At 41.5% G+C, this 26,564-nt stretch overlaps 2 protein-coding genes across 5 annotated transcripts in view; one reads left to right on the top strand and one right to left on the bottom strand.

Annotated features, from left to right (window-relative positions):
* The window catches only part of VSTM5 (V-set and transmembrane domain containing 5), a 28,046-nt gene extending 25,128 nt beyond the window's left edge, over positions 1-2,918 (top strand). For 3 of the 4 annotated variants that reach the window (XM_036923300.2, XM_057507110.1, XM_057507111.1), the window contains 2 exons: positions 69-245; positions 371-2,918. In XM_036923300.2, coding sequence (XP_036779195.2) covers positions 69-245; positions 371-414 — 221 coding nt within the window. In that variant the 3' untranslated portion in view covers positions 415-2,918. The remainder of the gene's footprint in view (positions 1-68; positions 246-370) is intronic. The other variant, XM_036923302.2, reaches the window with a different exon arrangement.
* A 4,530-nt stretch (positions 2,919-7,448) lies between these two features.
* Positions 7,449-26,558, bottom strand: MED17 (mediator complex subunit 17). The gene is made up of 12 exons (XM_036923292.2): positions 26,184-26,558; positions 23,355-23,521; positions 21,449-21,668; positions 19,653-19,789; positions 19,477-19,561; positions 18,974-19,126; positions 17,937-18,067; positions 17,130-17,314; positions 14,464-14,601; positions 10,917-11,034; positions 9,067-9,226; positions 7,449-8,027 (listed from the first exon to the last, which is right to left on the bottom strand). Exons 1-12 carry the CDS (start codon positions 26,431-26,433, stop codon positions 7,816-7,818), a joined length of 1,956 nt encoding a protein of 651 aa, XP_036779187.1. The 5' UTR covers positions 26,434-26,558; the 3' UTR covers positions 7,449-7,815.
* Positions 26,559-26,564: the final 6 nt, after the last annotated feature.

Raw genomic sequence — 26,564 nt, forward strand, 5'->3', positions numbered from 1 at the left:
TCCCCAGGGGCCCAGCACCCCTCTGAACTGCAAGTGTGTGGGAAACTGACTGCACAATATTAAAAGAGACATTGTCTCCCCCTTCCCCTCATCCCGCTCCCTAGAGATCCTCTATGAAGACCTCCACTTTGTTGCTGTCTTCCTTGCTTTTCTTGCTGCTGTGGCCGCAGTGTTAATCAGCCTCATGTGGGTTTGTAATAAGTGTGCATATAAATTCCAGAGGAAGAGAAGACACAAACTCAAAGGTAATTCTCTGGGTCTTGTGATAATTCATGCTTTTATGGCTGGAGGTAGCACATGGTATCTTGTTCTCACCAAGAAACTACCTTGCAGCTGATTTGCAACTCATTGACTTGTTTTTGCTTTGCAGAAAGCACAACTGAGGAGATTGAGCTGCAGGATGTTGAGTGTTAGCCAAGACTGGGCCCAATTACAGTCCTACCTCAAGAGGAAAACATTATTTCCCAACAAAAGCAGTAAACATGGCCAATCTACCCCAGAGTCTCCTGTTGTCCCACTACAGCCACCCATTCCTGATGAGACTGCCAGACATTAACAAAAGTGACTGTGTGGAGTCGAGGACTCTGGACTGGAAGGTCCTTTCTAGCACTTGCACAAAGTTCAAGGAGAAGTGTGCTTGACCTTTGCTTGGCTGCAGCTTCAGGGCCATGTTGACCCCTACCAATGGTTTGGTACAGGCACCTGCTGCTAGCTCACTGTTCTGTTCTTGCCTGGGGGTTGGCCATTGGAGGAATCCCGGTATCTGAAACCAGAGTATCCAGATTGAGTGTGCAGTCAGCACTGGAACAAATTCTCTGTGCTCCTATTTGCCCTGCTTCTGCCTCTAACCCTCTGCCGCAGGGGCAACTATGAGAAAACCTGAGGCTTTTAGACAGTCTGCTGCCCACAAAGCAGAGGTCGGGACCAAGAGCCTGCTGTTCTGCTGTCTTGAGTTACTGTGAGCAGGGCAAGAGCCCCATGGCCTGGAGCTTTAAGGAGAGGATCTTAACATGTTCCTGAGGGACCAGCACTGGTAATAAGGAATAGAGAGAAAATTACCATGCTCTTCATTTTATTCCAACATCAATTGGATTTTCCCTCCTACGGCCCTAATTTTCACCAAAGTTCTTCTCCATTATAGGCAGCATCTGGCCTCCAAATGGCCTCATGACAAGCTAGGTAACACTACATGTGTGAAAGCTGCATGATGAATAGTACAACTGGGCAGTTAGCTCGGGCTTCACATCCATCCCCTGCGTCACCAACGCTTCACGTCTCAATCAGGCCCTTGTTCTCTCCCAGCTGGGCTAAGAACCATTTGGTGCTTACCTACCTCACAGTCAGGGTATCAAGTGAAGCCCACAGTATGCACAGAGCTCACCGAGCAAGTTAAGAACGGCCTGAGGAGTCTTCAAGAATCTGGAAGGCAATAAGCACTAAATTATCTGAGTACTGGAAACTGATAAAATGTTCTGAGTATTGGGGTTCCAGGTAGAATTGGGGACCAGGTCCCAGCTGGGCTTGGCTCTTACTCTCTCAGGTTGTTGATCACAGTGTTTACTTGAAAGGTTCTCCATCCCAACTCCCATCTGGCAAGCTCTTTAGTAGGCACGAGTTCATTTTCCATTGTCTTTCCCTCTCTAGCATGCTTAGCCACAGACCAAAAGTATCACCCTTCCTGAAGTGGAGGCCGAAGCTCAGCAGTGGAGGCTGAGGTTAGTGGCTGTGTCCCCAGTCCTCAGCTGCAAATTCACCCATGTAAATATGAAGGAGAGCTAGCACATTGCCTTCCTGTTCTCTCTCTGAGTCCCAGATGTCCACATCTTTTCCACTCCCCCATGTGGCAGATAAGGAGTTAACTGGAGATGTTAGTGTGAGGCCTTTCTTTGAATCATGAATCCAGGTTTACAAGAAGGGATCTTTTGGAGTATACAGACAGGAGCCCTCAGGATCTACAATGGCTCCAAAGACACTACTTGGTTTGTAAGGCAAGAGAGTAGTTGTCTGCACAACTGACTTGCAGCTCTAGCACCTGCCACATTGAAGGTTTTCGCCTTCAGGCCACCTGTACACGTGTATAAACATGAATACCTGAGCCCTTTCCCCAGGCGATGGACAGAGGAACCAAGCCCCGTGCCAGGAGGTTCCTTATTCTGGCCTCCAGTACCATGAAGCAGCAGGGTGAGGATCCCACATTAAAGGGGGTCAAGGATGATGTGCGCAGTTCTCCTCTTTGACACAGAGAGCCCACCTGCAGGAAGGCAGCTTGGACGGGTGGCTGCTGGAGTCTGTGTGTCCTCCGACACCATCTGCCTCCCAGAATTCTACCTCCCAGCTTGTCAGCGGGGTAATGTTCCTAATGAAAGGAGAAATGGAAACGAGTCCCCAGTGAGAGGCCTCCACGGGCAAACCCAGATGTAAATTAAACTGTCCCCCTTCCCAAAACTCACACAGGGTTATTCCCTCAGCTTTCCATTTCTTTATTTGGTACTTTTAAAGCTCCGGTCCTGAACATTGCCTTGGAAAGTGTTTGATTCCTGAGCCTGAGGTTTTTGTCTCTTTCAGAAAAGAAAATATTAAATCATAGAGTCTGGCCCCTGTAAATGTTAAGCTGTAAGTTATATTTTCAGCTGTGAAAAATTGGTTTGAGGGAATGAAATAAAAACTGAAAATCAAGCCCTGGCCCTTTGTGTGCGGACCTACGCCTGCCGGGAACTCAGGCCCTGGGCGGGGCTTCCATTGGCTGCAGGCAGGTGTTACCCGCAGCCCCGCCAGGGTCTGGCACATTTCTTAAATGACAAGGGAACTAATAACAATGGTTCTAACTGTAAACATTCTTTAGCAAATCAGAAAACACCACCTAGTGAGCCTATCATTCTCCCCTGTATTGTAGCCAGACGACTAATTGAAGTTTCTGCTTCCATAATATTAACTGTAATTCAGGAGTCCGCACAAACGAGGATGACAGTTGTTCCACCTCATTCAGCAACGCGTGAAATACCCGACAGAACATACATGCTGTGAACAGAATGTCCCCGCCGAGACTGGGATCCAAGAAACCAAGGTGTACACTGTACCTTCTCATTTCATGGCGTTCGGGTGCACGAGGAGCGCAGACTCGGGAAGCGGTTCTGGGGCCCACAGGAGATGGTACACAGCCCACCGCACTTTGCGCTCGCTGCAGTTAGCAACCACGCCCCACAGGGGTGAGGAGAAGGGCGGCGAGAGGTCGGGAAGCCTCTCGGGACGTCTTGCCCGTGCAGTAAAGCAGGGACAAGCCCTGAGGGAACACAGTTCAGAAGGGCTGGGTAACTGTAACACGGGGAGAGGGGAGGTGGCGGAACAGAACGCGGGGAGATGTAACCAAGACCAAGGGACCCAGGACGACCCCGCAGGGACGCGACCCCAAGGCAGTCGTCCTTGACGCCGGAGGGCGTGTCGGGGGAAGGGAGACCCTGTCAGCAGCTCGCGCAAGCATCAGACACATCTCTAGGTTACTGAAAACAGAGCAGCCCCCCGTGGATGTTGTCGGCGTCTCTCCGCACTGCGGCTTCCGCTGGCGAATGCTGTGAGCTGGGACGTGCGCATCTCTGCACACCCAAACCCGCGCCCACCGTCGGCTTTTCTGATCCTTGAGAACATGGTTGCTGAGTTCACTGTTTCCACTGCCCTTCAAAACTTAGGTGGGTGTTTTGGGTTTGGTCTAAGTACAAAGGTGATAAATCCTTTAAAATGATACTGAAGTCTATATGTAAAGCAAAAAGTACTCTATCCTCCAATCCTACTCCTCAGAGGGAACAGTAGATGCATTTGGTATGTTTCCCTCTAGACTTGGTTAAGCATATAGGAAGGCATCTGTATACACACACACTGCAATATACATATTTAATCCACTTTCTTTTTAGGCAAATAGGATTCTATTATACATATCACCCTACATTTTGCTCGTTTTTCCTTAGTTTCTTGGGCATTATTGCATGTCTCTATTTCTAAGCTTCATTCTTCTTATTGCTTGCACAATGCAATCCATAGCATGGATGTATAATAATTGTTCACTGAAAAGTTACTTTTTATTTCAAATGATATATACAAAAATATCTTGGGCAATCTCTCTCTTACATCAGACTTGTTCCTTCAACCAAGGTGGCTTCCCTCTTGCCAACTATTAACGTTCACCTCTGTCTCGTGTGCAGCCCTTCCTCTTTTGGGAACTTTAGAGTCAATGCTTTATAATACTGGTGGGTTTTGTGTAAAGTTTATAAGAGACTGCATGTTTAGAGGATGGAGAAAGGGCATTGCTATTGTAAAATAAGTGTAAAGTTTTAGCTTTGGATTTGACCTTACAAGTAGTATATGCACAAGTAGGTTCAGTTTCTTTGATGCAACAGACCAGTGGTGATTTAGGTAGTTCTGTCTTTAAAAGTACTAAAAGCATTTTTCCCTCATGGTCTGAATTTTTTCTTACTAAAAAAGTAAACTTCTTAAATAAATCAGTTGCCTGTTTTTATTTATCAACAATATAGAATGCAAATTAGAACTCCTGGCCAGTGTGAGCTAGTCAAGGGTTATCACTTTGATTTGATGTGTTCTGGTGAAATCTGATAGTAAGGTTTTAGAGGTAAATGTATGATTTCCATTAGGCTTTTTCAAATACTGGACACAGATCTCGATTACTGCCTTTTTGGATCTCCAGGAGCTGGGATTGGCAGGACCTATAAGGACAGTTAAGAGAGAAGTTGTGGATAGATTTGGGTAAGAGAGTAGACTCAGCCACTGGCCTCATCTCCTTGGTATACGCGTTATCGGAAACACTTGCAGATTGTAGGTTCCTTTTAGATCTCAAACATCTCCCTCATCAGGTTTCCAGACAACTGTAGTCTGTTCTACAACCAGTTTCCTGATCAGGAAGCAGGGTAATGGGTATAGTAGCACATGGAAGTTTTTCTGGTTCTGAAGCAAGAACAGCTAGAATAGAAGGAGTGGAAAAACTCCTTGGCCATTTGAGCTTAACTTTCAGAGAAGTAAAAATAAGTGCCCGTGTCTGGGGCTCCTCCACCATAATTTACTCAGTCTTCTCTTATTGGACCTTCAGACTGATTTCAATCTTCCACTTCCACAGGCCTCCTCGATAATCCTTACACAGTGATCTTTGTGAATCTCTGCTTCGTGAAGGGTGTCTATAGGCTAAGTTTCTGAAAGTGGACTTGTAGATAAAAACAGCAAACTTTAGAACCACCAAGCTCTGGTCACTGACTTCTGTCCACTTGCACCACGGTGCTTGCTATTTCAAGACAGGATTTTCCAGTTGTCAACTGCCTATCGTCTCAGTTCTCATCCTAAAGTGAAAAATATGGGAAATAGTTCCCATCCTAAAGTGAGATTCAGCCACGTTAGCCCCAAGTATGTCAGGTTTCAGTGCAGAACAGGAGTAGGGAAGTGAACGTGAACAGAGAAAGACAAAGGCAGAGGACACGGGGAGAGCTGACCGCCGAGCACGGCTCTAAAAATGGACTGAGAAAATGAAAATCTTCATACCTATAGATGCACTCACTGTCCTTACTATCTGTAAATTTAAACAATACAGGACATTCTAAAATGCTTTCTCCTAATGAGAAGTAAAAATCTGGGATCTTAACCATTTTTCAACTTCAAATTGGCTTGACATTTAGAAAAGCAGTTGCATGGTGCTTTTTATAGCACAACACTCTAGAATTTCACATCCTTACCAACTGTATTGAAACCTTTGAACTACGAGGTTGCCATTTTATATGGAAGCAAATAGTTCAGAGAGGGTACCCTTGCCAAGCTCAGCAGCAGAGCCGACATTCCAACACAGCTCTTTGCTGACCTGTTAAATACTAGGTGAGGGACTAACTGGTTTTCTCCAACCGGCCTCTCAAATGCCCTAGCACGTACTGACAGCATCAGAGAATTCAGGCCGAATCATTAAGCTGGGAAATGTAAGTAGACACAAAACCCAAGAGTCGCTTGCATAGCAACTCAGCTGCCATTTCCCGTGTTTAGTTTCCACTGTCCTTCAGCTGGGTGACGGCTAGTCACTAGACACTGACTTACAATGAGGGGACAGGAAGGCGTGTGGCGATCAGGTTGGTCTTCGGCCACTCCACTCAGATGAAGTTTCACAGGACAGGTGGTAACACTGGTGCTTGAACTCCCATCAGTTTCATGCAAAGTGTCCTACTACTGGTTCTTGGGGAGACAATCATAGAAAATACAGCTTTCAGGATTTTCACTATCCGACAGCCATTTTATGTCTAATAAAAAGGGGGATTTTTATTTTGTATCTTTTAAGCTTTTTTCTACTGGTTTATTTTTATTATATTTTAGTGAAATATCAATCTTCAGTGAATAGACATTTAAAAAACCAAAAAGTAGTCCTTTGTCAAGGTTTGAGAGTCATAGTACTACAGTGTGAGCCTTCGAAATGACACAAAAGGCTCCTCAGGTGAGCAGAACTGTACAGATTAGCTTAGTAAAATTAGCTAAGGCAACTGTTGTGGGCCACCATAACTTAAGAAGCACTAAGATTTTTAAAGCCATTTCATATTGTAATTTCAATTATTTTAATTTCCATGGGTAGCAAGTAAGGGTACAATACCTTGACCAGAAGGGGAAAAAACAAACAAAAACCCAAAGGTATTAAGGTATTCTGTGGCTTACAAGCTCTATTTTGCTTTTAAAAGAAAAACAGGTCAGATAAATACAGAGGGCTATAAGTTACTTCATATAATTTATTAAAAGGGTATCTTAAAAATTTATAAAAAGGGTATCTTTACTCAACTTATAGTGGTTCCAAAGGCCCAAAAGCCTGTCTCTCATTAAGGGAAGTTCCTCAGGCACATTTTAGGATTGGGGGACTATTTCTAACAAGTTCAAACATGTTATTTACAAAATGTAACCCATTAATCCATTAGTATTTTCCCCTCATAAAAGCAGAGAGCTAATGGAATGAGACAGGACAAGACTTTAAGGGGAAGAGGCAATCCAGGGCCGCAGGGCAGGGGCTGGAGAATCCCAGGGGTGGAGCAAGATGTGAGTGGCCTGGGGGAGCACTGTCATTCCAGTGGGAGAAGAGGCCAAACAGGGACCCCAGCACTCCCTATAGACCCCAGTACCTTCAGCTGGTGCTTTCTGAGGATATTCTCAAAGTACCAGTTTAGATGAGACTCAGGCATGCAGAGAAGACAACTGGACAAAGCAGTACTTTTTATTCACTAAGAAAAGAGCACGCTTCATCACTCAGGTATGGAAGGGAGGACAGGCCCCTTCTGCTGGCAGGCTCTTTGTCACACTTCAGGGAAAGGGTCCGCCTCTCTCAGCGTTGAGTGAATTCCTGCACGAAAGCTGGGCCGTAAGAATATTCTTGTTCAATTTTTTACCAAATAGTGGAAAAAGACAAGTAGAATAAAAGACACAATTCATTAAGGTTAAGAGTTCAGAGAGTGAATGGACTTTTTACCCCTTTATTTGATGTCAACATCAAAAGAATATTTTAAAATGCAAACTCAAACCCGTAAGTTATTAACATTTCAAGTTAACTGCATGAAAAGTAGTATTTCACATCTCCCTCTACTATATACCCCATAATTGTACATAAACTTTTGTGTTTCAAAGTCCTTGTCATTTATACAATGAAAGGTCTCAAAATGCTAGGTAAACATATGCAAACTGTTACTTTATAAAACTATTTCTTTGGGAGATTTTTCTTCCTTGTGCTTACACTTTATCCATAGATATCCCAAGTCAAAGTTTCTGGAAACATCTCTGGAAAAAAAACTGGAAACTTCTGGGAAATCATAGTAGACAAGGGCTGAGAGCAGACATAAGCAGTTCCATTTTATAAACAAAGTTTCGACCTTCCATTTTATTCCACTGAACTTCTCTGAATGGTCCACGAAGGTGATTCCATTTGCTATCTTGTAAGACATCACTTTTTGGAAGGTCTTTACACTGGTTACGGGGAAACTGAACCATAATCTTGCTGCCGCTTTCAGGGCCGTTACGAACTATGGGGCAAAACCAAAATATCAACACACTTATTAGAAAACAAAAGGATCCCACAACTTCATTCTGCCAAAAATACAAAAACCTTGTCTGTTTATCAATTTAACATTTCTTATTTAGAAGTGTTTTTCAGTTTCAATCTGCTAAAAAAAAGTACTAATTTATCTATAGTAGGTGGGTATAAATACTTATGAATCACTGTATTATAAAAGTGCAGCAAAATGAACTTTAGCGTAGGAAAGTTAAATGTCCTGTATCTTCAGAAAATCACCGATTTATTTTTTCTAAAACATTATTTAATAATCCAATCGCTCAAGGAATTGGTTTATATCTTATAATTAAACTCAAACACTCAGAGTTAGGAGTAGGAGCGATGATGGAACCATTATTCCAAATTAAGAACTTCAGGCTTGAATGAGGCTTTATTATCAGGAAAGAAGAAAAGGGTGTTCTGACCTTCTTATCAATAGAGGCCTAGCAATGACCAAGCCTGCAGATTCACAAGCTGTGATTCTGTGGGGAAATGTCTAATTACCGACTTTTTCAAATACTTAGAGCAGATACTAAAAAAAAGATCACACTAAAACCATAAGCACTCCAAAATATAGACTTCAACTAAACAATAGGCGGAAGGCTCGTTCAAGTTTCCCCCGCAGAGCAGACGCTGAATAAAACCTCTCCTCTCTAGTCCACCCCTTAACCATGTCCAGGATCAGACATTATTCTTGCATAGTTGCAGCAGTTCCTTTTTAAAAAGCATTTATCCATGAAAGGTTTTGAACTACAGGAGTACCAATGCTGATGGCAGTTTGTAGGTGATCTTAGGAAAATGTGTTGCAAGCAATGTGTTATTTAAAACTACTACAGAGAGAAGTAATAGTCTGCTGGTCTGAATGATAGCTATGATCAGACATACACTCAGCATACCGACCGCATGAACTTACTTGCAGCAGAGGTCAATTACGTATATGTAACCATGAAAGCTGAATGTTAAGGCCAAACCCCCAAAGGGCCTGCCACACTGAAAGCAGCAGCAAGTACCTGAAATGGCATAGTCCCCGCTCGGGGAGGCCACCATGACAGCGGAGGCGTTGCCGATGCTCTCCATGGGCCCAAGCCCCATGTGATTGCCGAAGCTCAGGACCTGCCAGCCCATAACCTTGGCCAGCTGTTGAACTGCATGCACCTGGTGCTGTGACATCTACGAAAGAAAGAGGACACTCTACTGACAATCTGCATGGGCACATCTGCAGCGACCTGACATCACAACTGTAAAGTAAACTCCTGTTGGGGTTTTCAGCACCTGACATGGAAACCCTAGCCCATGTCTGAGGTCGCCTCCTCTGTGTACCTACTGGACCCCACCTTCCAATGCAGAAGCTAGAATAGCCTGGGGCTTGCTTTCTCTGTCCACTGGCAGCTTGGGCACAGGCACGACTCAAAACCAGCCAACTGCAGACCCCCACCCGCAGCACTGACTGGGGCGCCCTATTAAGAGCAGCAGGGCACGTGGAACATCCCCCATTTGCCCTTCGAATCTCCAAGGTTGACCTGTCCGGTTACATTAGCAGCTTTCTGTCCTCTGGCTTGTTTGGGATCAGATAATCGGAGCTGTGCAATCAGGATGGCGAAGAGAGTGAGGTCAGGGCATTTCTGTCCTGGTACGCTCCCATGAGGGTGTCCGGGCTGCTTGTATCCTGTGACAAAAGGCCACTGGTCTTTTCAAAGTGGCCTATTGTACATGACTCTCCCTTTTAGGGTACCTGTCACTTGTGTCTCCCTTACCCCTCTGGTTAGGGCTGGTTATTGTTAGCAGCAGGTTACCACAGTTTCCCTGGTGGTTCCCCTATACCCACACTTTTGTAAATCGGTGCTAGGTAAATAAACTGACCTGAAATTCTCCTGAATGTGCCACGTATTTCCCACTAAGACCGTGGCTGATACACGGGGGCAAGTTACAGTGCATCCCGCCACCAGGGATGAAGGCACGGTGTCAGGAGGGCAACGGTGTTCGCCAGGATTGATTACTACCGAGCTTCCTTTGCTCCTTATTCTTTGCAAGCCTTGTTCTCTAGACTTCCCATTGATTCTGGGAGCTACCCAGTAGCCTTCCAATACATTTCTCTGTGTACTTAAGTTGACCACAGTCATTTTAGGTGTAATCAACCAGGAGCGGCTGCACCTCACAAATGCATTTTATTTAACTGGTACCAAGGAAGCAAGCAAATCAGTATAGAAGAGTGTTGCTTCTAGGATGAAAGTGTATTTTTAAAAGAAATTTTATGAGTAATAAATATATCTATTATGTGAAAGCTACATTAGCATTTTAAAACATACCCTTTCTTCCATAAGGAAGTTTTTCACTGGATCACTATAGCTCCACAAAGAGGGCAGGAAAATACAGTTCTTACTTTACAGATGGGGAAAGAAAGGCACAGAAATTTGTCCAGTGTCACAAAACAACGTTGTGGTGGAGCTGGGACTAGAAGACACAGCATTTTAAATAAACTCTTTATTGGCTTAAGATAAAAACTTTCCATTTACTATTATGGAGAATGGTTACTAAAGTTTCTCCCTTTCTCTGATTTCCTTGGGTTAATACTCCACTTTCACGTGGTCCCAGAGAGGTACAGACCTTGGCAAACATGAGAAATAAAAAAAAGTTTGCGAGTCTCAGAAATAGTCCTTCATCTCAAATACAAATTAGGTGGAAATAAGTCTAGGACAGCTTTTCAATATTTTCAATCAACCAGTAGGTTGTAAAATGTGTCCTAGACAGTCAATAGATTAAAAAGATGGCACAGAAAGTGGTGTTCCTTTTATAACTTACTGTACTTCTTTAAATGGTTGTGAGAGGAAGGGGCTGCACACTCACAGTCGGCGGCGGTTACCTGGGACAGGAGGAAATCCTGTAGCTCCTGCTCCTGGTGAGACAGTGTGATGACTCTTCCATCTCTGTGAACAACTCGGATCTGCTCAACTCCAATATTCAACTGTAGCTGAATGGACCTTTACAGACAGACATACTAAAAATCAGAAATGTTCAAAATTATCTCATACAATGCCACAAACATTAACCCTTAACATCAAAGAAAAAGAAAGTTAATGGTTTTGATGACCTAGACCAACACCTGGGAAAAGAGGGGTTTTCTGAGGATCAGCCAAACTGTGAGACTCCCATAGGCCAAAACAGTGAGCACCAGTCTACAAGGAGGGTGTGGGGAGGAACCACAGCATGCCTCTGGCCAACGGCGGCTGCTCAACTCTGTCCTTGCAGGACAAGAAGCTGTCGACACAGGAGCAGTGCACCTTGTTGCAATGAGATGAGATGCCCACTGGGTATGTGTGGGGCCTGCCCTGACTTAGACCTCATTCCCCAGAGCAGCCGCGTGCTCCTGTAGCAACTCCGCACCATGGCCAGGCTGCCCTACCCATACGAGAGACACTACCCAGTTTTAGTAGTTACCCTACCTGGGGAAATCCAAGGCCATCCCCATAGGGTGTTCCTAACTCCTCCCAGTCCAGGTCCATTCCACCAGTTTGGGATTATTTTTGGCATAAGCAATGCTGCCTAGTAGCCAGATGGCATCTCCCCATGCCAGGTTACTAGGGTTCCAGGGCTAGAGAGTTAACCAAAGGTCAGATTCTCATACAAAAAGAGAAAAGGCTTTGTTAATTCTTCACCTACTCCTGAAATAATTAGCAAGTAAGTCAGAATGTAAGTCCACACTATTTATTAACCTGGCTTTGGTCACAGAAACTCGTAAGACAGCCAGTGAATAACACATCAATCACTACACTCTTACAAACCAGTTTATAAATTTTTAGCATTAGGCATGTACAAGGAACACAATTCTCCAGATCAAATCACTTAGATGTATAAATGCAGAAAAATACAGTGTATCTTTCCACACTTGATAGTACCTCTTTTTTTCTAACTTTAGTTTACAGTAAATATTTAGGAATAAAACATTTTGGCCATTGTCTATATAAAATTTTAATTCTGATGAATTAAAATTTATTTCTTTCTTTAAAGAGAAACACAAAAGTCAGAAGGCTTAAAGGAAAAGACTTATAAATCTAACCAAATTTTTAAAACTCCTTTTTTTTAAAAAGGGTGTGGGGAAGAGGAATTCTTATCACTATTGGAAGGAGCAATTAATCAAACATTAATCAAAACTGCAAACGTCCTAATCTCTTGACCCAGCAGTTACACTTGTAGGACTTTATCCTATGGATACACTTGCAAATGTATAAATTACTTTGCTGGCATCTAATTAAAATGTTCATCAAGAGAAGGCTGATTAAAAGTCTTCGTACATACAATGGAACACAAAAAGCTGTAAAAAAGAATAAATCTATGTGCTAATTAGTAATGCTTATTCACCAAAGGACTACCAGGTAAAGAAGTACACAAATTGAGAGTGACTCCTGCTGGGCACAGGGTTTCTTTTTGGAGTGATGGAAATGTTCTGGAATTAGACAGTGATGATAGTTATACAACATAAGGAATATACTAAAAACCACTGAATTGCACTTTAAGTGGTCAACTTTCATATGTGAATCAGTATCTCAATTTTTAAAACACAGTATCATATAAAAGCAGCAGGATATATATGCTTGTAAATGCAGACTTTTCTAGAAGGATGTATAAGAAACTGTTTCCAATGCATGCTTCTAGGGAATTCTAGAAAACAGAATTACTTTCAACTTTAAATAGTCGTAAAATGACCTCAGCTATGAAAGACGAGGGAAAGAACACTTTACTATGGCCCTCTACTTCCTGTGTCCTTCCAGTTCTGTCAGGGCTACATTATCACTAACCTTTCCTCACAATTTAGAACCTTGGCGCTTGGAACCATATCCCACAGTTGTGTGATGTTTCAGATGTTAACAACTCAATGCTGACGGTTTTTTTCTTTTCCTCTCCTTTGTGCTCATTCTCTCTTCACTTTATATTATGGAAAAGTTTTAAACACAAACAGAAGCAGAGTGTAGTATAATGAAGCCTGATGACCCCATCACCCAGCCTTAACAGAACACACACCAAACTCGTTTTGACTCCTAGTCTCCTACCACAGCCCAAATCACCCCAAATATTTCATTCTTTAGGTACAGACGAAGAAAACCATACTCCAGCTTCACTCCACCATCTTTTCCTACAAGTTTCAAGATTTCCTTTCTATTGTGTACTCTTTTATCTTCTGTATTTGATCTTTTAAGTCATGCTCACCTATTTTTCATTAAAAAAAAATTAAAGCCTCCATATTAAAAGACAACAGTATAAATATATTACACTCCCTTACTCCTTAGGGTGGGGTTTTGTTTTGAGGTGTGTTTTGCTCACTGGAGAGGCCACTGTGGCTTGTTAGGACTGCCTGAAATAGAGCAACTGAAGCTGGAAAAATACGAAGTCCTCAGAGCCTGACAAACACCTGCTAGTGACTCTCTCAGACTGACGTGGGGGTGGACAGCTCTGTCTTGTCAGTTGTTAAATTGCAGAGGCTCAAATGGAGACCAAAAGTGCCTTTCGGGGCTACTAGCTAACTGTATGATCTTGGTGTCTCCCCCCCAGTTTTACTGAGACATGACTGACATATATCATTGTGTTAGTTTAAGGTGAACAACACAATGATCTGACATATGTACGTGTTGCAAAATCATCACCACAGGAAGTCAGCATCCACCACCTCACAGTTACCCATTTTTCTGTGTGTGATGAAAACTTGTAGGATATACTCTCTTAGCTACTGTCAAATATACAACACGGTATTTACTATGGTCGCCATGCTGTACATTACACCCCCAGGACTGACTGACTTTATAACTGGAATGCTCTACCTTCTGACCACTTTTACCCATTCACCCCTGCCTTCTGGCACCACTGATCTGTACATTCACCTGTCATTTGTGAATGTAAACCACGTGGACACTTCCCTGTGAATGCTGGGGACAGAAGCCATTTTGCCCCCTCTACAGACACAGCTGGCAGCCTAGACCTACGGGCATCATCAGGAATTGGATTAGACTCAGAATTAACCCCAGGCCAGGAGAGAGCTACAAAACTTGGCCTGATTTAGTACAATATGCAGACCATGCGCTCTAATGTAGGTGGCCCTACTCCAAATGGCCTAGACCTGCCACAGCCTTTGACAAGTTCTGACGCAGACTGGAATCTAAGGAGGTGTGGCAGCCTTCTGCTCAGGGCTGAGGTTCACTTTGCACCACAGCTCAGTGTGTGACCGTTACCTAATAATGACTATTTTAGCCATTCTTACTTCTCATTTTTATAAACACTCTACAGTTGATATAATTTACTGGAATGTTATGCCATCCTAGCAAATAAAAAACAAAATCTTGATATACATCACTCAACAAACTTCAATATATAAAAAGCAACTGAATATATTAAACGAATACCTTGTTTTTGACACTTACTTGCATATTTGTTCATAACCTTGTGAAGTGATTAAAACTTTCACACTGGATTCATAAACATCATTAATATTTGACCAATGGGCCTGTATCTGAGGGTCCTCGATGCGACTGGCTAAGCTGTCAATGGTTGCAGCAGTTCTTTGAAAGAAAAGAAGTTGAAGATTTTAAAATGTCACCACAGAAAATACTAAGATTATAAATCATCTCTCAATTTTATAGATATTTGAAAACCAGATGACTACTATTTTTGGAAAGATTTTAAAGGAAGGTCACGGGCTCAGAACCCCCCTTCACATTCCTCTGAGGTGCTGGCTGTCAGCATCGCCTTGCAACGTACTCTCAGGCACCGGTTTGTGTGATTTCATCTCCAGTCTGTCTTCCCTCACCCAGGAAAGCTTAGCAGACCACTGTGGAAAGGATGCTTCTTGAAGCCTGGCCTCAGCTCTGTAAGGATAATCATTCATAAATGTCGGGACTTGAGCCCTCATAACCAATGACCTGGGACACACCCACAGCTGAGGCCCACAGCTGTAATGGAATTCTGATCATTTTCACAAGAAGCCAGAGAGACTTCCTGCACAATCAAAATCTATAGGTGAGAAAGAAGACTCATCAAGTCCTCATTATATACCAAATATTGTAGTACTTTCAGGAACTATACAATTTACTCTTATTAGCAACCATGAGGTAGATATTATATCATCTCTATTTTTCTGGAGAGAAAAAAGCAGTTTGGCAATGTGTAGTAATTTGCCTCAGGTTCAACAGCTGTAAGCTGGGGTATAAAACCTGGGAGTCTGCCTCCAGAGCCAAACACCTGGGGGTGTAATTCCCAAGCCAGTAACTTTTCCTTTACGTCTTATACACACTAACCAACAGCCACTGCCTGGAACCAAAGCGTAAACCATGTATGTTAACCACACTATGGGAGGTCCTCAGTTTCTAAGTACCTGGTTCTAGCACTTGATTGGAAAAGAAAGAAAAATGGAGGAAATGCAAACAGGCTTTAAGAACAGGGGCTTTTACATAAGTGGGCTTGGGATTTGCTCTTTCACTCCCTCTGCTCTAGTACTGGCTTCTTTCAGTCCATCCTCTTCTGCGACCTGTTCCCTTGACAGTGCTTCAAAAATTCCTACAGCAGATAAATATGCATCCAAGTGTTCATCTTAGCATTACACGGATCAACAAACTGGAAATAAAAAGTACCTAACAGTTGAGAATTGGTAAAAGAAATCACGAAATATGCACATAATGGGGTATTACATAGCTATTAAAGTTTCTTTGAAAAGCATTTAATGAAAGATGAAAAAATTTATAGTATTAAGTGAAGGCAGGGTTTTAAATTTTATGATTCCAGATGTTTTTTAAAAAAGATACAAACACACACTGGCACATAAATATCAAAGTACACGAACATGCTAACAGTAGGTCTCACTGTGTGTGGTATTTATACAGATTGCATTGAACATTATTTTTATAAGTAGGAGGGAAAGGAGAACATTTTAAAAGCTTTGCAGCTTCCAAGACTGTAACTACTGCTCTGAAATGTAAAATGGTTCTAAAGATAGCTATTCCCATGTCCCTGACTTATGGTTAAGAGCTTTTATAATTGTACAAATGGAAAGTGATGACAATAACCTACCATATAATATTCTATTGCTCAGAAGGAACTTCTGCATACATGGTTTAATTAGATCCTAAGACCAGACTCCTAGATATTCAGAAATTTGCCCAAAGTTACTTAGCAAGCAGCAAGGCCCTGGCTTAAACACATCTTTCTCCCTAAATTCCTGACCTTTTCACTGCATCATGCCTTCTTCTCTAACACACCATCCTAACTCATTTTACGAAGAGTTTCGGATCTAAGTTTCCATTCTAAGATTACAAATAATGTGCTAATAAAATCATGACTATGTTAACAAGAAAAAACTAAAAACTAAAAATAAAGCATCATCCACAGATCAGTAGTGTGCCCCCGCCCAAAATTCTAGTCCTATCAAGACGCAATTCTGAAGGGAATGAAAACAGACCTCTTAACCAAGGACCAAACTACAGTAGAAGAGTACCTTCAGCAGCTGAAAAAGATACATTCGGGTCCAATCATGTCAAGCTCTTTGTAAACAATGTGTATGGAATAAAGAAAATGAACTTGGCTGTTATCTAGACTTGGGGATAAATCCTGATTTTGCTACTTTTTAGCTGTGTGACCTAAACAAGTTGCACAACTTCTCTAAGCTTCAAATATGGGTAAAAATGGGTTACCACTGTTTACCCCAGAGAACAAGGACTAAACAAGTCAACCTGTGGGAAAAGCACCTTCCAAAGTCCTAAACAAGCAACAGCCAAAAATTACACAAAGCTTCAAAGATTTTATATCCATTCAGGAATAAATATCTTGTGGATGGGTAACTGAAGAAAGTGAGGTGTTCTAAGGCATGTTCCTAGTCAGTCGGCTTCTGAGACCACAGTGCCAAGGCTAGAAAGTCACACGGGTCATGGACCCAAGTCTGCCCCGAACCTGGGGGGACGTCATCTACATACGGCCGTGAACTTACTTAACACTGTAGCCACTGCCCTCTCCTTGGAAAAAGGTTAAAATACACCAAAAGGAACAAATATTAATAAAGGAAAAAAAGATCATAGTTTCAAAGAAACTTCATCCTTACCTACTCCTCAGAAAAATATGCTTTGCTTGCTTAATTATTTTTTCCAGAAGCCCTTCACTGGACTGTAATGAGTTAATTTCATTTTTATCAAAAGCCTGAGGACCCGAAAGTCTCATTCTCTTGTGGCCAAAAGGTGCACTTGCTGGGTGAGGCATCACGATGGAACTCAAGGTCTGTTTATGAAACTGTAACAAAACAACCATTTTATCTTTTATTTATTTTTCTTAACTGAGGTAAAACTGATGTATATGAGTTTCAGGTGTAGAATGTAATGATTCGCTATTTGTACATTTTACAAAATGATCACAAATCTAGTTAACATCCATCACCATAGTTACAAAAAATTTTTTTTAAAACCACCAATAATCACATATTAAAAAGACAGAAGAGGCTGGAATACATATGCTTCTATTAAGTTTCTTGTGGGGGTTCTTTTGAAATTAGCCTAAACTGTGAACCAGCTCTCTGGACACAGTTCTAGATAACCTATAAGTAGAATATGTCCCCAAATAACTCAACTACCCTGTTAATAGGTTCTGGCAAGATGTTTTCCCTAATCACCCTGTCAGCATCCCTCTTCCCTCTGCATAGAGACTGGTAATTCAGATGATCTCTGTGTATATAGTTATGTATACACATATGCATATGTCTCTTTTTTCTGTATGTCTTTACATATAGAGCTTTCACAACACAGATAGTGAACGTCATTGCCATGAGAACAATGAGGACTCAGCACAGGGGCTTGTGCACATTCACTGCCCTGGAAACGTTTACCACAATGCAAAGATAAAACATTCATTTCATTACCTCTCTAATTAGTAAGTGCAAATTATGCTCCAGGACATAAAGATGGTCTTCTGGACTTTGCTTCTCAGTAGCAGACTTCTGGGATTTCTTATCATTTGAGGAATGGCACAAAGAAATAGATAACTGCAAACCTGTTTACAAAAAGAAGTAGGACAGATACAAATGACCTAAAATATGGAACGGCACAAACTGTTTTCATAAAGGGTAGTCACAGCCCATTTCCAAAAGATATATTCTAAACTTGAAGATTGGGCTTCATGACTAACATTTTTACACCAAAATGACTACTTATGAATATGCCCAACTACTGTGTATTTTAACAATCCAAATTCTGTTGATCTACAGTGAGACTGTTGACCTTGAGCTGTGGCTAAAGACAGGTGGAGAGAAGCTATATATTATTTGTTTTTTCTTGCCTTTAAATTAAAAAAAACAAAAAAACCCCACATATTTGGTATCTAGTCTAATTGACTAAAAGACACTCTTTTTTGCTGCCATGAAAACCAGAATGGAATCTTTCACTTCTAAAACCTATTCTTAAGACAAGTCCTATGAAGATACTCCTTAGAACTGACGTAAATATACAAGTGCATAGCTAACTAGAAACTGATCTCCAGGGCAAGTCTAACTGCTTTAGACTAATATAATTAAAGTCCAATTTCCACAAACTTAGGAATATTATGGGTATTTAGTAAATCAAACATTGACTAGTTGACATCTCCTTTAGACAGTAAGGCAGGATCCCTGAAGAACCTTCCAGAGATGATGTGAGCACAGACACCTCAAATCACCTGCTGCTGAGTAGCAGCTCTGACAATGCAAAACATACATAAAGCCCAGGAGTTACTCTACTTGTAACACAGAGAACTGCCAATGCAGTCTGTGTCGCACACTTTACCAGCTGCCATCACGGATGGCATGCTATCTCTTTGTTCTCATTGTTGCCCCGACACACCCATATAGCTACCCACTCTGCCCTGTTCCCCAAACCACAAAGTCCTATTTCTAATAACCTCAAAAGGATTGGCTGCTCTTACTTGGAAAGGGCTGAGAGATAATCTGATTTTTCACTACAATGTGAGGGATCTGTGATTTAATTTGAACAGCTTCCCGAGAGAGCTGTGCAAAAATTTCTTTACACAGGAGGACATTTTGTGCAGCTTCTAATTTCGTCTGCCAATGTGGGGAACCTGAAAGACAGGGGACGTATGTACATGTCAATTATATAACTATATTATGCATTACCTAGTTTAAATGGTGATCTGAATACATACAACAAAAGTTTATAAAGCATTGTATTAGAGCATATTCCTTCCAAAATATATAAAAATTCTCACTTATTCTATAGAGAAAACTGGCAAATAAGTTCAACCTTAAAAAAAGAACTGTACAGTTACTCACTAATAGTTAATTAACAAATTATAAATAATACATTTTCACTTGTTCTTACTCTATTTTTACTATCTACATCTATCTTCAGTTTATTTATAACTGTAAGCTCAGATAAGATCAGAAGTTAGAAAATGGAACATAACTACACCTGGTTTGGATTTGGGCAAAGGTCGTCTGAAGAGGTTAATTGTGCCGAGATCACCTATGTCTGGGGCCTGTTTTTGAATTGAAACCTATGTGACAATAGAAACATGAAAAGAATGTTAGCAAATTAGCTTCTTAGCCAGTAATAAGAAATTACCTAAAAAATACTTTGACAAATACCTTGATATACGCAGACCCCTCTAAATCACTAGGGATTTGGACATCAAGGGGACAGTAATCGTCAGGTATCTTCTTATCCAGATCAATATCTGTATTCTTTATTACTTCAAATGTACCATGATGAGGAAAGAGAGATCCTAAGAGGGTATTAAAAATAGAAAATAAACAAAATGAACACATTTATTTAACATAAATTATTAAGTATATAATACCTTACATCTACATCACTGAATCATAGATTAAGTTCCCAGCAAAAATGTGTGTTTCAGGGAAGGGTGGTGAGCAAAGGAAGAAAGAAGTCAGGGAAAAGGAGTTATGCACCTTAAAACAGTTGACTCCTTGGTCTAATGGTACCATTGTAATATGAACTCTGGAGGCCATCCGATTGTTTATTCCAATGTGATTTTGATAAAAGGGATGTACCTCTAGAATGTGCTTCCTCAGACTTAAATCTTGCAGATTAAATACTTTGGAGCTCAGCTTAGGAAATAAGGCTGAAATTGGACTGTTCTGAATTGAGCCAGAGAGGGACAAAAGGATACCATCTTTTTTTCAACTAGCTTCTAGATTTGTATGTGATGTCTTTTTGTGCAGTTATGAAGTTTGAGTATGTTGTTTGTTCTGGGCTAGTGAATTATGGGAAGAGTGGGTGGTTAAAATCGACCTGCTGTTTTAGAACAAGGGAAGACAATCAAAAGCAGAATGCAATCAAATCCTCTAATAATCATGGGTGACTGTCCCATAGAAACTGAGGAAGTACTTGCATGTAACTACTTGTTGGAAAGAACTTAACAATGTCCAGAGCCAGAAAGCACTGCTCCTGCAGACCACCTATTAAAACGTAAAAATGTCTTTGTCCTCTAGAACTCGCCTCTGTAAGACTGTACCTTCACAATTCAAAATCCCCTAAGCATATCGATGTTGAGGCACTGAGGTGCTCCAGTATTTGCCTTAAGCACCTCAACTTACCTTCCTTTACTTTAATTTTAGGATAATGACAGCCTCCCTGTTAAATGAGTCCTGTTAAAATATCACTCTCCAACTATTACTACAATCATCACAGCCGGGCATTCCTTGCTCTGTTCCTTGGCAAAGCTTTCACCCCATTGGGCTGCGAATCTTATAAACTTTTTATTGTACAGCTCCTCTGAATATATCTTCACAGATAACAAGACATTATTGTGATTATCTCTTGAAACCCATTACAGCTCAACAACAAAGAAGTTATACCAAAAGATGTGAATTCAAGATGATCAAGCTTTGGCACACACCAACAGAGTACAGCCCTTAAGTTAGTGCTGCAGCCTTGGCGGAAGGGGAAAAAGACAGGCACAGCATTTGCCCCATCCACTTTCTTCATCCAGGACGTGAAAACAATTTAGTAGACTTAAAGGAGAAAAAACAAAGAATAAGGAAGAATAGAAATGTTTCTTTTCTTCTTTTGTGATGGGTTTTGAAGTAAGTCCCTGACTGAGGAGTCTAATGCAACCCCCTCCCTTCTGACTAAAATGTCAGTTATGGCTCAGGATGTGTCAGCACACAAAGCCTATCTTTCAACTTTCTGTTAAATGTACCTGGAAGGTTTTCAAATTGAATCTAAACTATTTATGTATATTTACATAAGGCTAGGGTAAGAGTTTAGTTTCTTCAAGATGTTTGTGTGTACAGAAATTAAAACTTCAAAATGTAACATGTAACTGAGAAACAATATGCTATAGAAGAATATGTAACATTACAACTGACCCTGTATTGTTCTTTTTGACAAACTATAAAGGCATAGTTTTTAACAATTATACCTGCACTTCTGTAGCTCAGGTCCCCAAGAATTTTATCTCCAACTTTTCTAAGTTTCCAGTGTTGCCTTAATTTCAAAAGCTCAGAGTTGAAGTCTCTTTGCAGCTTATTTTCTTGGTTTTCAGTGACTGACTTCGTCAGTCTTTCTGCCCCCTTCAGTAGGATCTGTGCTGCTCCCGCAAGTGACTTCTTTTTAGATATCAACTGCAGTGTCTGAGGGTTCTATCAAAAACAATCCAAAACTGTAGTTCTGTGTTATTTTTAAATGATTTTTAAGTTATACATTTTATCAATAAAATACATACTTCAGAGGCAATTTAGAAATTAAAGAAAAGCAAAATAGGGTAAAATACACATAACAATGTTTTTTAAAAAGTAACAACCTTAACCTATTTCCTTGATCAACTCAAAGGCTTATGTTAAATCAGAAACACCACAGGGAACTACAGATCAGAAGCATGGTGGCATTGGTCTTGCCCAGCCTAGGCGAGGGTCCCCTCGTATGTACTGCCACTGCCCTCCCCACCATGGGTACATCCTTCTGTGGTGCTCATTAGCTTACAACAATGCCTGCTTGAAAGTCACCTATATGGCAGAAACCTCTGTACCCACAAACTCCAGAACAAAGCATAGCACACAGTATTTGATTTCATGAATCAATGAATGATTCCAGTGAGCACAGCCCTAAGTCATCTTATATTCCAGAAAGCTTTGGAATTAAGACTAAAACCATGCAGCATTTATAATAAGTGTACTTCACTGAAGGCTGATTTTTGGAAAACTGGTATCAAAATCTGTGTATTTTATATACACACACAAATATCCATAATCAGACATGCTTCCAAAAAACCAAGTTTAATAAAAGAAAGCTTTCTGGCCTATGAGTCAAATCACAAAGTTACATATAAATGTCACAGTCTCTTGATCATATTATAAAACCTAACTCTAAGTTCTTGCAGTTCTCAAGAAATTCCTGGAGACTCCCCTTTAGGGCAAGTGAAGAATGGGATGAGTAAGGTGCTGTAGTTCTCATCTGGGTCTCTAACCACTGGCTTTACTGCAAGCTGAACATAACACAAATACCTCTGGGCCTTAATATTCTCTCTGTAAAACGAAGGAAGCAGATTTAATGATCCTAAGAAGTCTTCCAGCACAATGTTTCTAGATGTTGATATTACTACCTCATGAGTCACTACAATCAACTGATCTTACTCACAAACGGGTTCTAACAACCATCACGTCCTCTCCGTGCTGCCAGTCTGATCATGGTCCTTCCTGATGTTTCCTTGAGGGACCTCCTAACTGACCCTCCTGACTTCAGACCCTTCAGGCTGCAACTCATCCTTCTGCTGTCTCCCTTTCAGCTAGCATTTAAAAGTTTAATACACTCTCCATCATATCTCCACAATTCTACCTAGCTTTCAATACTCTCCATAATCTGGCCTAACTTTTCCAACCAGGCCCTAAAATGGTCTGGGATGGGGGTGGGGATGTTAGAGTGGAAAACTAAGACTTACAGAAAATAACTTGTTCAAGGACACAGGGCTAGTGAGAGTACAAGGATTTGAACCCTGGTCTATTTGACTCCAAAGTCATTTTACCATCACATTTTTGCTTAATATATTACAGACTAATGATCCAGGCTGTAAGAATTTGTTAAGATTTGGGAAACTTTAAAGTATTACATTATCAATGACATTTAACTCTTCCAAAGGTAACAGGTACATTAATAAAGTAACAGATAAAGAGATACAGTTTTATACCTTTGTTTTGAACCAGTCTTTGAATTTTCATCTGTACTTAATTTTGCATGAAAGGAAAAGGCAACAATAGGCAAACAGCCTAAATAATGGTCCCAGGACTTAATAAAATGGTGCCATTATTCAATTAAATTAAGCCCACAAATACCTGTTTTGGAGGAAGTGCATCCTGAGAGACGGGATCAAGAGTCATAAATTTTTTATCCCTCACAATACTGAGAACATCGTAGAGAACGCACATCTCTGTCAAGGCACTTCTCAAATTGTTCCTCACTGAGTCCCAGGGCCAAAGGGAAGGTTGAAATTTTACCAACCCTAAAAAGAGAAAGAAAAGAAATACAGATATTAGTTACATTGAATAGAAGACAGCTCAGTTAGATGTTTGAAAGTGCTAAAAAAAGAAACAATGGTTTTTATTCCAAATTGTTTCCTCTTTTAATCCTATTCCCTCTACTTGTTGAATCTTTAACATTTAAGATAGCATTCCTATAATGGCAAAACAAATATGATATCCAATTTCCACAGCTTAAATCTAACTATCACATCACAGAGAGGCATCCAAATATCTTAAAATTTATCCAAGCTAGCCAAGAAATGGAAGCAACCTAAGTGTCCACCAGTAGATGAATGGATAAAGAAAATGTGGTACATATACACAATGGAATATTATTCAGCCATAAGGAGAAAACAAATCCTACCATTTGCAACAACATGGATGGAGCTGGAGGGTATTATGCTCAGTGAAATAAGCCAAGCAGAGAAAGACAAGTACCAAATGATTTCACTCATCTGTGGAGCATAAGGACAAAGCAAAAACTGAAGGAACAAAACAGCAGCAGATGCACAGAACCCAAGAATGGACTAACAGTTACCAAAGGGTAAGGGACTGGGGGGTGGGAGGAAGGGAGGGATAAGGGGATAAAGGGGCATTACAATTAGCACACATAATGTAGTGGGGGCATGGGGAAGGCAGTATAGCACAGAGAAGACAGTAGTTGTAATGGGGTATGTGGTGGGGACTTGATAATGGGGGGAATCTAGTAACCCAGTGTTGCTCATGTAATTGTATATTAATGATATAAAAAAAAATGTACCCAAGCCTTTTCAATAATCTTTTTTCTTCCAGCTTTTTAAAACTCGAATTGTAGAGAAACCCCAAAATACATTAAAGTACAAGAATAAAAATGACCTATAATGACAGCTTTCAGATATTAAACACTATTAACATCTTCCAACTTCTTAATCATTTTTAAAGCTTAAATTTCACGAATACATGCTCATTGTATAGAGGTGGAAATAACAGAGTGACAGAATAAAAAGAGAAGAACTTCCTTTACTCCCCAGCCCTGATTCTTTCCTTTCCTGAGAAGTAATCACTATTAACAGGTGGGGTGTGCCCATCCAAATGCTCTCCTATGCATTACATATCCTTCCATTTTTCTGTTACTTGCTTCCCTTCATTTTAATATGTCCTAGAGGCACTTCCATGTCAACACATGCTGATGTACTTCCTTCTTTTAACACTGTATGATATACTCTGGAGCGTGCATGTACAATAAGCTTAACCACTCCTATTCAATGGGTATGCAGACTGGCTCCAAAAACACTAGTAGCGGCAAACCTCTTGAACACACATGTACAGGCTAAATCCTTAGAAATGATATTGTTACCAGCTGAGATGCTCGTTTCCCAGGATCATGTCTTGTAGGCAATGAAAAATGAAGCTAACAGACAAGAGTACGGAGCAACCAGCAAAGCTTTTAATGAAGAGTGAAGCCTCCTGCTACTCAGGAGGGGGTTTCAAGGGAGGATGCCTTTAGGGCTGCAGTGTCTAGGGTTTATAAGCACAAAAAGGGAGAAATTTACATGATTGGCAGGGGCTTGTGGCTAGGGTCCATCTGGATTCAAAAGGAAAAAAACTTCCTTATTTTTCAGGAGTCCAGGGTGTGGCTACTTGTTTATTGCAAAGCCTTGACCCTACATGCCTCCTGCGTGCAACTTACTGGGGCCTTGAAACTTACCAGCCTGCGTCCCACTAACACCTGCAATATTAGTGGGTCAAAGAAGATGCACATGTAGAACTTTTGACATACACGGTACTGCGGAACTGTTTTCCATAAAGGCTCTACCAATGCACATTTCCAACACTGGACATTAACAAGCTTTAACATTTCTCCTTATGTTTTAAAATAGCATCTTAATAATGTTTTAATTTTCCTCTCTGCTACTAGTGAGATCTAAGTCTTTCCTCTGCTGTTTATATCTTTGGCCTATTTTTCCAACGAGCTGTCATTTTCTTTTCAATAACTAAATCAATAATTGTGACTATTTTTTATCCTTGACAATGAGAATCCAAAAACTACTCATACTTTTTCTACAAAATTCTCTAACTAGCCTTCCTCTTTCGTTTTTGTCTTCCCTATGATCCATTTATTACATAGCAACCGGCGTAATATTGGTTAAAAACAACATCATCTACTATAAATCCTTCAGAAGCTTTCAATTCTTCTAGTAAGAGCCAAATGTTAATCCTGGCCTATTGGCTCTACATGATTTGGCTACCGCCTACCTCTTAGACCTTACTTCCATCACATGCTCCGGTCAAGAGAGACCTTTTCCCTTTTTCAGTCAGTGTTACGATCATAATCCACGTTGCACAGGGAAGCAAAGCAGCTCACCCATGCTCACACAGCTAGTAGGTGGCACAGCCGCGGTATGAACTACAAGACGCTTAGCCGGTGTGTGCCACATCACAGACCTATGAAAGTCGTACTTAAACGCTGAATCAGTGACCGTGTCTCAAAACAGTCCCACTCAAGAAAACCTGCATAAGGATAAGGAATACTAAGAATCAAGCACTGCCTTTAACTGCCCAGCACTAAAACACGACGACGGCGAGCACGATTACTCCTACGCGCGCGAGTGGGGCGCGGGAGAGGCAGGGCGACATCAGCCGCGCCGCGGACCCGGGCCGCACCTTCCTCGTCGTCCTGGTCGGCGCTGGGCCCGGCGGCCGCCCAGTCCTGCGCGTCGCCCTCGGCCCCGGCCGCCTCCTCCTCCTCGGAGCCCGAACCCTGGCTGAAGTCTATGCGCTGGGCCAGACGCGCCAGATTCTGCGACATGGACAACGGCTGCAGGTACGTCTCGGTGCCATCCAGGCCCACCTCCTGGACCTGCTTCTCGCAGGCTGACTCGATGCTGATCCGCACGGCGCGCACCCCAGACATGCTGACCGGGTCCGCGGCGCCTCTGAGGATCCTCGGAAGCCCAAACAAACGGAGTCCTCGGGCCGGAAACAAAGCCGAAGTCCCAGAGACTTTCCCAGAATGCACTGCAGCCCCTACCCCACCTCCTCCGC

This window comes from Manis pentadactyla, chromosome 9, assembly GCF_030020395.1.
Source record: "Manis pentadactyla isolate mManPen7 chromosome 9, mManPen7.hap1, whole genome shotgun sequence".
NCBI lineage: Eukaryota > Metazoa > Chordata > Mammalia > Pholidota > Manidae > Manis > Manis pentadactyla.